The sequence below is a fragment of the Phytophthora cinnamomi genome, assembly GCF_018691715.1.
Source record: "Phytophthora cinnamomi strain GKB4 chromosome Unknown Contig7, whole genome shotgun sequence".
Classification (NCBI taxonomy): Eukaryota; Oomycota; class Peronosporomycetes; order Peronosporales; family Peronosporaceae; genus Phytophthora; species Phytophthora cinnamomi.
Window position 1 is genome coordinate 5,904 of NW_027150940.1, and position 13,079 is coordinate 18,982.

The 13,079-nt window shown below is 51.2% G+C and overlaps 1 protein-coding gene across 1 annotated transcript; it reads left to right on the top strand.

Moving 5' to 3' along the window:
• Positions 1–4,802: 4,802 nt before the first annotated feature.
• IUM83_10974 (Cytochrome P450) lies at positions 4,803–11,526 on the top strand (the record flags this gene model as incomplete). Its single annotated transcript, XM_067935506.1, has 6 exons — positions 4,803–4,844; positions 4,908–5,086; positions 5,171–5,384; positions 5,455–5,641; positions 5,704–5,918; positions 11,314–11,526. The coding sequence occupies 6 exons, from the start codon at positions 4,803–4,805 to the stop codon at positions 11,524–11,526; spliced, it is 1,050 nt and encodes a 349-aa protein (XP_067798875.1).
• Between the last annotated feature and the right edge of the window lie 1,553 nt (positions 11,527–13,079).

Below are 13,079 nucleotides of genomic sequence, written 5' to 3' on the forward strand. Positions count from 1 at the left end.
CTCGGGCGCGTTGAACAAAGGAGAATTGTACTACGTCCGCATATTCGCCTACAACCAGATTGGCTTTGGGAATCATCAGCTGGCTGCAACACCGCAAAAACCTATGGTAGTTCCCGGAGCACCAACCGGTTTAACCCTTACCGTTTCGACAGTACCCGAGTTGGTCGTGTTGTTCAACCCACCCGACGATAATGGAGGCGATGCGGTCACAGGCTACGCAGTGCAGTGGGCAACAGATAGTGTGTTCACGTCTCCGAGCTCGACGACTGTACAATTGACCACAGGAATGAGCTCCCCATACAAGCGGATCATTTCGGCGTTGACGAAGGGCACTAGCTACTACGTCCGCGTTAGCGTTCGAAACTCTCAAGGTCTTGGGCAGTTCCAAGTCTCGTCGCCAGTATCGCAGCAGCCGTACACGACCCCGAGTTCTCCGACTCAAGTGGTGCTGGGCATCACGAGCTCGGCCATGCTAACGGTGGGGTGGGCCCCGCCTACGGACGACGGAGGTGACGCAATATCTGGTTACGTTGTGCAATGGGACGTCAGCGACAGCGGGGAGCACTGCAGCGGTCATTAGCGACGCAACTGTAGTGGTGGCAATCTCCAGCCTGTCCAAGCCAGCAGTAGCGCCAAATGCTTGCAGGCAACTACGGCAAGCGTGATGACTGCGGTTTCTAATCTTGCATATAACGCAAACCATGATGACAACATAACGCAAAGCTGATGTCCAGCCACAAAGGTAGTGTACTATAACGACAAACTTGATGACTAGTGAACGACAAGTCAGATGGTGATAACTGCGGCTTCACTGGTTGGCAGGAGCCGCAGCAGCATTGGGCGACGGGGGATTAGCCGTAGGTGTATACAGTTCATCAACGGTACACACAAACCTGTATGCTATGGTACCCCAAATTGTGATACCTTCTGTTTAGTAATGCTAGGGGTCAGGGTTTGGTAGTAAAATCAGAACTAGTACTACATACTACTAATATTATAATTTTACTAATAATAATATTAGTACACATTCCTAGTATAGTCGTTACTATTAACATAAACTTAGTAGGGAAATATTCACGATATCAGTACTAACAAAACTACAAAACATAATACTACATTCCAGAATGAAGTTCAAGGCCAATATCTTCAAAGGACGCACGCAATGGGTGGCAGACGGGTGTTGCCGAGCTGATCTGCAGTGTTCTCCCACTCATTTTGCGTTTCCTCCATGAAGATCGCAACCAGGTCCGACGAGGATTTCCCAGGCCGATTGCTACTTTCCTGATGTGACAGAAATGGTGTCCTGTTGCAACTGCGGTCATCCTGTTCATCATATCTGCAGCAATGAACTCTACAGAGGGCCGGTCTTTCCAAACGGAACGGCTAGCACTGTTAGGGTCGATGGTTTGCTGGCATCTAACGCAGTCACCTCTATGCATAGAATTTGCAGTCCCGGGGGCGTTCTAACCGCCAGGATTAACGAAAGCCGGAGGGTGAGCCCTAGTCAAGGGATGTCTGTGGCGAGTCAGGCTACGGAAGTGGATGAAGCTACTCTCGCGGGATCTGGCAACCGTACTCAAGCAACAGCGAGTCGTAAATCTGGTGTTGGGACTCCGGCTGATATTAAACCCTCCCGAGCTCGGGACACCCATTGCTCTTCAACAGCTTTTCAAGATAGGTTTTTTTTTTCTCGACAGGTTCGTTGGTAATGAGCTCTCTCTGCACACGTACGAGCAATGGGCGAGCCCAGTGTTACCTAATTCTTCATCACAACGACGAAGAGATTGAGCGGATGAGGAGATGCGAACAGAATATGTGGTATGACCGTTTTAGTAGTTTGATTGATTATTAGTAACTACTATTAGTTATAGTACATTTTCCATACACCAATTTTGTAATATTAATACAGAGAGTAAATCAAAATCGTCTCCTGAATAATTAATGTTACTTTATAGGTGAAATCTACCAATACAGCGAGTCGCGGGGACTAATGGTATACAAATTCAACACAAAATATTTGAATTCTGGTAAGTGATATGATAATGACGATTACCACTATCGAGAGGTCGTTCACTATTGGGAAAATCGATTTAATGAACTATGTCCAGCAAAGTTCATCAACAGTATGGTTCGCTAGCCGCGTTGGTTAGGTACTATTCCAACGAAATCCGCGTGGTATTGTGGCTGGTTACACGGTTGACGGCCTAACCAAGTATAGTCAATGAACCAGCAGGAGTTTAACTCCCACCCAATTCTTCCGAGCCATTCTGAATATAGGCCAACGTTATTATTCATCACGTAATGGCTATAGTAGTTGTGGTGGTAGCTGGCGACACGGTACAGCCCAAGATGATAATATCAGTCGTAACATATTATGTTACGACTTATAAGCGGTATTTGAGCATCGCGCGCTCGAATTGTGGCATTAACACAATATGAGTGCTAATGATATGGCTCAAGAAAGTGATTCCTCTAAATTGTAATAAATTGTGGCTATCACTACTGCGAGGATTGTCTGTACATGTACTAGTTGACTGATCATCCTCGTCCATGAGATACGCTGTGTTTATGCTGGATTACCTGTCCTTGGTTGCCCTGACACGCCCCAACATGCTACAAAGTATAGCAAACTCCATAACTGTACAACTGGGCTTCAAGAAGTTTACACTCAGTCCCTCGCAATCTGTTGGCCGTTGCTATTATAGGATCACTTGTAATTATAGGAAGCATCGCATCCACCGTACGATCGTGTCGGTTCACCCAAGTGTTCCGTCCATGAGGCATCCAACCGTGCGTCAGCAGGCTACTCCAGACTCTTTTTGAGGCTACACTGTACCGAATCATTTCTATCCCCGACCACGTGGTCTTCACAGGATAATTTGTAGGATGTTGTCAACCTTCAAATTATCATTTATATGTATTCAACTCAAGAGGTATCCTTTGAGTCTGGGCATACCTACATATCTATATCCCGTCAAATCGGATCATGAACTTTTCGAAGTACAAGTCCGTTGTGTAGTTCACATCTAATTCCCTCCTCAATTTAATTTTTTACTCACCGCGCTTACTGGGGCTTCTGTATTTTCAATAAATAGGCACGCCTGCTGTATTCACAAAGGTATGTGGATTGCACTACTAGTAACCATCTCATTAGATACCTTTCTCCACCCCGATTTTAGTTGAGTTTCAGATTCGTGTTCAGGATGGAGTGATTAGTTTATCTCAACAATCAGTTCTAACTGCATTCAGACAGAGATAAAGGGGTATTACAGTAAAATCACCCCAACGATAGCGAAAAAAAGCATGGGCTCTACCGTAATCACATTGAAGCCTTCCAAATTGGAATACAATCGATCTATCCTATCTCTTATCATAACGTAGTTCCAGATGACGCAGTATGCTCTGCAATGCAAAGCTCGATGCTACTGTAAGTACAGTAGCGGCACTGTTCCATTGGCCGAGTGTTTAAGCGTGTTGGCAGCGCTTTCTCATTTGGAAAGAGTAGCTACGGCTCATTCTCGATTTTCCATCCTGCCGCGAACAAGTTTAAGGGTACGACGATGAAGTTCTTCTTCCAGGCACTTGCAATGGTAGCGTTATTGACAAGCGGGGCTACTGCGGATGAGGCAAGTGGTGAGGGGGAAGCAGAAGGGGTTATCCTTAGCCAGACCTTCGGCGAGCGGCTCGGCACGGAGTTTACGGATACAACCTTTACAACGCCCGGAGAAATCGTGCACTCCATCACGATCCGCTCCGGCGTGGATGTGAATGGCGTCGGCATCGACGCAAGTCCCCACTGGGGGCCAAGGGTCAATACGTTCCACGGTGGCAACATCGGTACCCCGAAGACGCTCACTCTGAACTCTGGTGAGCGCTTCAACTGCTTGGAGGCCCACTGGGGTACGTACCATGATCACACGCGCATCATGTACATCAAGATTACCACCACGTCGGGCAGGGTGCTCGAGGGAGGTACCCGCACGGCCCAGACCGGAAAGATTTGCGCTCCCACCGGTTTCCAGTTGGGCGGGTTCATTGGGTACGCGGGCGTGGAGCTCAACGAGGTAGGTGTCGTGTGGACCAACAACAAGATCGTGGACTAGACCTGGGAGAGAACCATTCATTCCCTGATACAGTTGTCAAGTCGACGATACGCGGCAATCGATCAGTGTAGCCACCTAATCAACATCGTTTACCATTTTTGCTACTGGTGGTTTTGTGGTGTTTGCGACGATCTACGGCGTGTACTACTAGAGCGACATGGTTGTGGTGAGCCTCGTCCTTCTCAACATCATGTTTGCCAGATCTTCGAAGAGATCAGCACGAAGTCAACACGCACTCATTGTCGAGCAGACCTGAGCTACATGGTGCGCAACCAAATGTCCCAACACCGGTGGCTTCGATTGGAAGACATTGTCGATTCATTTACCGACACTCTGATGAATTGAGTATCAATGGAGAGGCTGCTGCCTTAATACTTCAACGATTGGGATTTGATAAACTAGCCCCAGTGGTTTTACCTGCTTTAGCACGTCGATTTTGGACTCTTTGGATGCATTAACAATATGTCGTTATTACATGCAGTTATTTGCAGCTATCAAAAACGACTATCGACTACTAGATAGCGTATTGCCTTCCTGAGTTATGATGGTACCGGAGACCACGAGATATTTGTCCGATCGTAAAAACATAAATTACAACGTAAAAAGTATGGTAAAAAGTGTCATTCAGCGCGCGGGAGCACTGCATCGTCGCCACTAATTCGTTGCTGGCCACGCGGCGACCATTCAGTTATTTGCAGGATGGTGAGAGGCCCCCACCAAAAGAACAGCGTTAAGGCGAAGGTGAGTTCACCTTCGAAACGAGATGCATGCACCATGTCTAATCATCTACTCTACTGTATGCAGGCCATCGCCGCGAGCGAAGATGCCGTTGCGAACGACAGCAGCCTCGCCGACGTGGCGGCTGAGTACAAGGTGACGCCGCGCACGCTGTTGCGCTGGCGAAAAGCAGCGTCTGCGATCACGGCTGCTCCGCCCTCGCGGAAATTCGTCCGCAGCGCCGCACGACGAGGGCCGCCGATACTGTATCCTGATATGGAGAGGAGGCAAGTTCGTCACATCCTACTGTACGGCTATTTGTTTACTGACCTTTGATCTGTTTATTGTAGGTTGCTAGAATGGGTGCATCAAATGAGAAAGAATAGAGCAAGATGCGTGACGAGCCAGTGTTTGCTAGTCATGGGCACGCGGTTTGAGCCGCGGCTGTTAGGTGAGCGCACTCAGCGCGCTGCCTACGAGTACTTGCGGCGGTTTCGAGACCGCAACAAGCTGTCCATTCGCCGCATCACCCACCGCGGCGTCAAGCAGCGCGAGGAGCTACAGGTACTGTGCCAGCGTGTGCTCGATTTTATTTACAGTACTGATATTTTATGTTGATATTTGTATGAACCAGTTGGTGGCCGACGCGTTCGGGTGCGCCATGCGCTACGCGATTGAGATAAACAGTGTCGTGTCCATCACGGCTGGTGACGATAAGTACAACTATGTATGCAATATGGACCAAACGTCGATTTACATCGACATGAAACCGAGCACCACGATCTCTTTTCGGGGCGAACGTCATGTTGACGTTGTCCAGTGTAAGTCTCTAACCATTTCAATGCGCAGTGTACTACTTTAAATTAATTTTTGTATTGATTAGCTATGTCAGCGAACTCGTTCCGAGCCTCCGTGTTTCTGTGTGCGTCGGCTACGGGGTGTAAGCTGCCCCCGTTAGTCGTGTTCAAGGGCGAGCCTGGCTACCACGTCCAAGCCGAGCTCGAGCGTCATCCTGCCCACCGCTCGGACAAGGTAGTGCTCACGGTGCAGGCGAACGCGTATTGCGACCAGCACGTCATGGAGGAGTGGATCCAAGAGGTTCGTGATTTTATTTCAGTGTCGGTGCCTACTGTATGACTTACAATTTGTATGATAGGTGTGGAGGCCATCGGTCTGTGGCCCATCAGTGCTTCTGCTTGACAGCTTGAAGGTCCACAAGATGGCTTCAACGCGAGCATCGCTCGCAGCCTGCTGTACGGAACCTGAGTTCATCCCTCCTGGCATCACAGGCCTTTCCCAGCCGATGGATGTCGCGGTAATGCGTGTGTTCAAGCACTTTACTAGGGAAATGTATGTGAGGTACCATGTAGATAACGATTTTTGCACCAATCCCACGCAGCGACGCAGTCTTATCACAGACATCGTGGTTGCTGCGTGGGAATCTGTGCCAGTCGATGTGATTCGACGTGGTTTCGTCAAGGCTGGGCTCATTCCAGTCGGCCCACGCTCGGACACCGGTGCATTTGTCATTAACAAGACGGAATAAAAATTAGCTTTTTCGTGCAAGTTTTAGCATAAAGTTATAGTTGTACCTTTGAAAATCTATAGTATTTGACTTTTTACACGTCGGACAAAAATTGTGGGTCGGACAAATATCTTGTGGTCTCCGGTACTTCCATTGGTTCCTCAAGTGCCTGCAATACTACTACTACTACTACTACTACTACTACTACTACTACTACTACTACTACTAAATAAATTGTTCCTCGAGTAATGGAGTCGACGTAGAAAACAAAACTCTCGTGCACTACTTTCAGGTCCTTGCGTGGGAAATGGATAGAGACCGAAGAATATATACTGCGTAGTAATATATGGGGCGAAGTCCCCATTTACATTCATACACTCTCTATTACCTAGCTGTGCTAGGATGCCAGAACCCCTAAAAATATATTTTGGAGTCACTACACATTTTCATAGGATCGTACTTATTCCGGGCACCATGTGATATTTGTGGCGAGATTCAATTCTATTAGAAACAACAGTTGTATTGCGATATAGCTTTCTGAAAAGATCTTGCTCTGATAAAAAAAAACTCCTGTAATTGCATTTATATCAGTTTTGTGCTACATTGATTATCATACGCGAGGACTGACTTTTTGTGTTTGTTATCTAATAAAATCACGTAAGTAAATAGGGGTACGAACCTGTGGAAAACACGCAGGACGCTCAGGTTGTGCCCCGACAGCAGCGCCCACCTGCGCCATCACAAGGTGCGACTCCTGGATCGACTCTCGCAGCACGGCGTTCTCCACAGCTCGGTCGTGGTACGACTGACCGTCTCGTCCTGCTGCACGAGCGCCTGGAGCTTGATCTCCTCGAGTCTGCCCGCAGTGCCTCGATCTCCTTCTGTCCCGAGCTGGAACGGGTCATACCCTCTCGGCATTGGCTCGGACCGTCCCAGCCCGGGATGGGTTCAGGCGAGTGCCTGGCGGTGGAGACGTGGTGTGATCGCGGACCAAGTTCTACGAGTTCCGGACCTGGACCTTGCGAAGCTGCGGACACAAATCCCGCTGGTGAGCGGTAGTCCCGCTGTCGCGGAGGTCCCCTGGTGTCTAGGTGGGACTTCGCGGACGGGTGTCATTTGTATGTGTTTGTTAGCCTATAATAGCCTACGACTCAGAGGTGCGGACGGGGTGGTCCGGAGGACGGGTACCCCCTATACGAGAGGAAGAGCAAGGTTGAGAAGGCTGCAAAGGCGGTCGCGAGCCAGAAGTAGTAGAGGGCTGCTTTCGCCAGTCAGTCGTGATTCAGCTTTGGACCACACAGATCATTAAGAAGGAGAAAACAGTTTTGCATTTTTGGCTTAATTGTAGTCTTCGACCTGTGTTTTTAACAAGCTACAGGCAGAACTTACAACTCCAATACGGCGGCGTACGGTCCAAACCGGTCCGACAAAGCGACTCGCGACACTTCTCTAGCGCCCACACCTGCAGCTGGCGGTTGGCACCACCATAAGCACGTCCTGCGGCTGCTGGTGCTGCGGTGATTTGGCTGGAGTTTGCACCACGATGAAGGCATACTGTTGGATTGTGCACCGCGAGTATAGACAGGACTGATGGTATTGTGTACCGCCAGTGTAGACAGGACGGACCCAGCGAAGACTCATCCGAAGATGACTTCACGGTGAACGAGTTGACGGTGGACACGGCGCGTGCCTCGCCACGATGTGATTGGGTAGACCGAAGCCTGCTGCTGAGTCTTCGGTAGGGTAAATAACATGATGAGATGCATCAAGGAGCACAAGGGGGACAACAGGGAGAGGAATACAGCAAATTAGATTTAGGCTTAACGATAAATCTCACGTCGGCATTTGCCCTCTTCCACACAAGCAGCAAACCCAACAGGTTAACAGTCGCACAGCTCAAGCCCACGACGACGGACATGACCACATCCAGTAAGAAAGCCAAAGTCATCCTGGGAAGCGACAACTACTTCCACTGGGAGTTCGCTATGCGGATGACGCTGGCGAGGAAGGGGCTGCTGGCGCACGTGCAAGTGGTAAAGGATCCGAGTGAAGTCACGGAGGCCTGGTTGCTCAACGACACGAAGGCGCTCGGAATCATTATTCAAGGGGTGGCGGTGGAGCACCACACGAAGATTCGGTTGGCTACCTCGTCCATTCGAGCGTGGAACACTCTGGGAGGTTCTACAACCGGACAACGATGCATAACCGGGTAGCGATGACTCGCCGCCTCCATGAGTTCAAGATGGAGGAAGGCTCGACGATGGCGAAACACCTGGACAAGTTCGACGAGCTCATCGCGGGCTTGCAGACGCTTGGCGAGCCGCTAGACGATGGCCGACAACTCGTTATTTTGCTGAGCAGTCTGCCCGCTGAGTTCGAGTTGATCTCATGAATCATCGAGAACTCCAAGGATGTGACGCTCATCGAGATCAAGGAGATGTTACTCAAAGATTACGAGCGACAGGAGAAGAAGGCGTCCTCGGAGCGTGCGCTGAGGCTACCTCGTTCGGAGGTAAGGGTAAGAACCGAAAGTTCGATAAAGTCGGCAAGGGGTTTGACCGGAAAAACAGTGGCGGACGACAGCTCGGCATGTTCAAGGACAAGTGCTTCAACTGCGACAAAGTCGGTCACATGAGGCGGGACTGCCCGGAGCAAGGCAATGGTGACACCAACGACGACTCAGTCTTCGCCGTTGGGGAGGATCGATCGGCAAGGTGGCTGATCAACAGCGGTGCGACGGCCCACATGACGCCACACCGCGAAGACTTGTTCGAGTACGCAGACATGTCGGCGAACATGTATGTAACAGTGCGGATGGAAAGAAGATTCGTGTGGCTGGGACGGGGTCAATAGGCTTGACGGGCATCGACGGCAAGCGGATTCGAATGGGGGAGGTACCCCACATACCCGGCCTCGACCGACGACTGCTCTCGGTCGGAAAGTTGGTTGAACGCGGCATGAGCGTGGAGTTCCAGCGCAAGTCGTGTGTCATTTGGGACAAGTCGACGGCGATCGCTTCAGGGAAGAAGATCGGCAAGGCGTACGTGCTGGAATGCCAGCAGGACACGGCGTACTACACGGAGTACTCGGGGTCGAAAGCGGATGGGATCTTTGGCACGCTCGCATGGGACATCTCAACGACGACTCGTTGGCGAAGACTCGGCAAGCCACGATTGGGCTGCCGATGACTCAGAAAACGGTTAAGACCCTATGCGGCGGATGCATGAAGGGCAAGCAGACGGTCGCGCACTTCCCGTCGCGATCGTTAACGAAAACGACACGTCCACTAGAACTCGTTCATACGGACGTGATGGGCCCCATGAAGACGAAGTCTAAGGGCGGGGCCAGGTACGTGCTCACCTTCGTGGACGACTACTCGCGGCACGTCGTGGTGTACTTCGTGACTAAGAAGAGCGAGGTCGCGATCAAGTTCAAGCTGTTCATGAAGCTGTACCAGAATCAGTGGGGAGAGCGCATCGAGTGCCTGCGCTCGGACAATGGCAGCGAGTTCGTCAACAAGTCGATGGACGAGATCTGCCGGCAGAACGGGATCATGCACCAGAAGACCGTCCCGTATAGCCCTCAGCAGAATGGAGTGGCAGAGCGGATGAATCGTACGATCATGGAGAAGGCTCGGAGCATGCTGCATTACAAGGGTGTGACCACGTTGTGGTGGGCAGAGGCAGTCAGCACGGCAGTGTACTTAACCAACCGGTCGACCAACAGTATGAACCCAACGAAGACTCCGTACGAGTTGTCGTTCAAGGCGAAACCTCGGTTGGACCACTTACGTGTGTTTGGATCGATCGGGTATGCACACATTGACAAGGCCAAACGCACGAAGTTGGAAGCAAAGAGCTTCAAGTGCATGTTCCTGGGGTACGCCGAAGACTCGAAGGGTTACCGAGTGTACGACTTGGAGTCAAACAAGGTGAAGGTGACCAGATCGGTGAAACTCGACGAACGAGAAGTAAATGGCATCTACGACACGGCGTCCACCGAAGACTCGGTGACCATCCAAGTGACGAAGTATGGAGAGGATGCTGCATTACCGGAGCCTGCGCAGCAACCTGCGACAGATAACCGAGTGGAGTCAGCGAGAGAGACTGCCGAAGACCCGGAGATGCAGGAGGCGGAGCAGAACGAGTCATCGATACAGGATCTGACGAATTTCCAAAGGGTGGGGAACCCAGCGATGACTGCGGAAATGGTGTTCCACCCAGAACCGGAACGAATCCGGCGTGTACGTGAGTCTGCGATTCTTGGCGACGGATTTGCAGACGTCGAAGACTCGAAGATGCACACCAACGAAGACTCGGACAACGACGATCCCTTCTGGCCTCCATCGCCTAAGCGACCGAGGTTTGACGAGGATAACCTACTTGCAGAAACTGTGTTGGCATACGCTCAGATGTCGGTGATGCGGACGACGCACTAACCACGTATCAACAGGCGATGCGTAGCAATGAGTCTTCGGTGTGGATCGAGGCGATGGACGCGGAGCTAAATGCACACGCTGACAATGTGTCCTGGACGATGGTTAAATGGACAGCGAATGCCCGGCCGAACGGATGTCGGTGGGTGTTCGCGAAGAAGCGCAACGAGCACGCCCAAGTAATCAGGTACAAGGCTCGACTGTTGGCGAAAAGATTGAAGCAGAAGTTTGGCGTAGACGTCTTCGAGCCATACTCACCGGTGGGCAACATGAACTCAATCCGAGTTGTGTTGTCGGTGGTGCCGGTGAAGGCGTACGTGGCCGAGCAGTTGGATGCGGACACTGCGTTCCTCAACAGCGGACTCACGGAGCGCGTGTACGTGGAGGTGCCCTACGGCGTCGCGAACGCGAAGAACATGATGTGGAGACTCGAGAAGGCGATCTACGGCCTGAAGCAAGCAGCGTATGCTTGGCACAAGACTATCCACCAAGGCTTCATGAACATCGGATTTCGGAGTTGCGGTGCCGACCAGTGCGCCTACATCAAGGGCAAGGATGGCAAGTACGTGTACATCTGCCTGTACGTGTACGACATGGACATTGTGGCGAAGACGACTGCCGAGATCGAGGAGGTCAAGGTGGCGCTCAAGAACTCGTTCAAGATGAAGGAGTTGGGCGAGGCCAAGTTCATCCTTGGGAAGGAGATCAGCCACGACTACTCGACCAAGACGCTCATGATCAAGTAGACGCGTTACATAGATGACGTGGTGAAGAGGTTCAACCAGCAGGACACCAAGATGGTGGTGAGCCCGTGCGAGTCGGGGCTGAAGCTGACGAAGACTCAGTCACCAACAACTCACGGCGAAAGTGTGGCAAAGCCATACCGAGCTCTCATCGGATGGTTGTTGTACATCACGATGTGCACTTGCCCGGGTGTGGCATACGTAGTCACGTAGTTAGCAAGGTTCTTGGAGAATCTTGGCCAGCAGCACTGGAAGGCTGCGATCCGACTGCTCCGGAACCTAAAGAGCACCCGAGACGTCGGCATCGTCTACAACGGCAACGATAGACAAGATCGTGGCGGGGGCGTACACGGACGCGGACTGGTGCAGCAATCTGGACGACCGCCGCTCGGTGACCGGAATTATGGTGATGATCAGCGGGGCGCCGGTGGTCTTCAATTCGAAGTATCAGCGCACGGTGGCGCTAAGCTCGGCGGATGCCGAGTTCATGGCACTCGGACTGTGCACCCAGGAGGTGCTGTGGGCCCGAACCATGTTGAAGGACCTGGGACACGAGCAGGTGGGAGCTACGCGAGTGCGGGAAGACAACCAATGTGCCATAGCGTTGGCGAGTAACGCAGGCTACAACGCTCGGATCAAGCATGTCGACATCAAACATAACGTCATCCGTGAGAACGTGGCGCGGCGCATCATCGCGGTCGACTACGTGCCGACGAAGGATCAACTTGCCGACATGTTAACGAAGGCTGTGTGAACCAAGCGCTAGCAGTATCTGCTCGAGGCGAGGCGAGTCATCGACAAGGCTTCTCAACACAGGCGGCAAGTGGGATTGTTGGTATTGTGCACCGTGAGTGTAGACAGGACTGATGGTATTGTGTACCGCCAGTGTAGACAGGACGGACCCAGCGAAGACTCATCCGAAGATGACTTCACGGTGAACGAGTTGACGGTGGACACGGCGCGTGCCTCGCCACGATGTGATTGGGTAGACCGAAGACTGCTGCTGAGTCTTCGGTAGGGTAAATAACATGATGAGATGCATCAAGGAGCACAAGGGGGACAACAGGGAGAGGAATACAGCAAATTAGATTTAGGCTTAACGATAAATCTCACGTCGGCATTTGCCCTCTTCCACACAAGCAGCAAAAACAACACATGCATCAGTGGATCCATCGTGCGCGCCAGTATGATATCGAGGAGAACGTTAGGAGATGTTAGTGTAAATATCTGCTGCTAAAAATCAAGTAGCCAGGAGCCGACGCACTGTCGCCGCGAGTAGGTAACATCGTCATCCCACTAGTGCGTAAGACAGTAGAGGTCTTGGGCGGCGGTAGTCGGCATCTTGCTGCTGGAAGGTTGAGAAATGAGGCCCAATCGGGCTTGTGCCGCGAGTGGCTCATCAGTAACTGGCTGGTATTTTGCGAAAGTTATGTGCGTTTTAGATAAGGCTGTTTCGTAACAGATAACTACAGGAAAATATGGATAAACCACCATCGCATTATATTTTTCTGAGCTTTGCCTATACAAGTCAGCTGCATACAAAACGAACGAGTTAG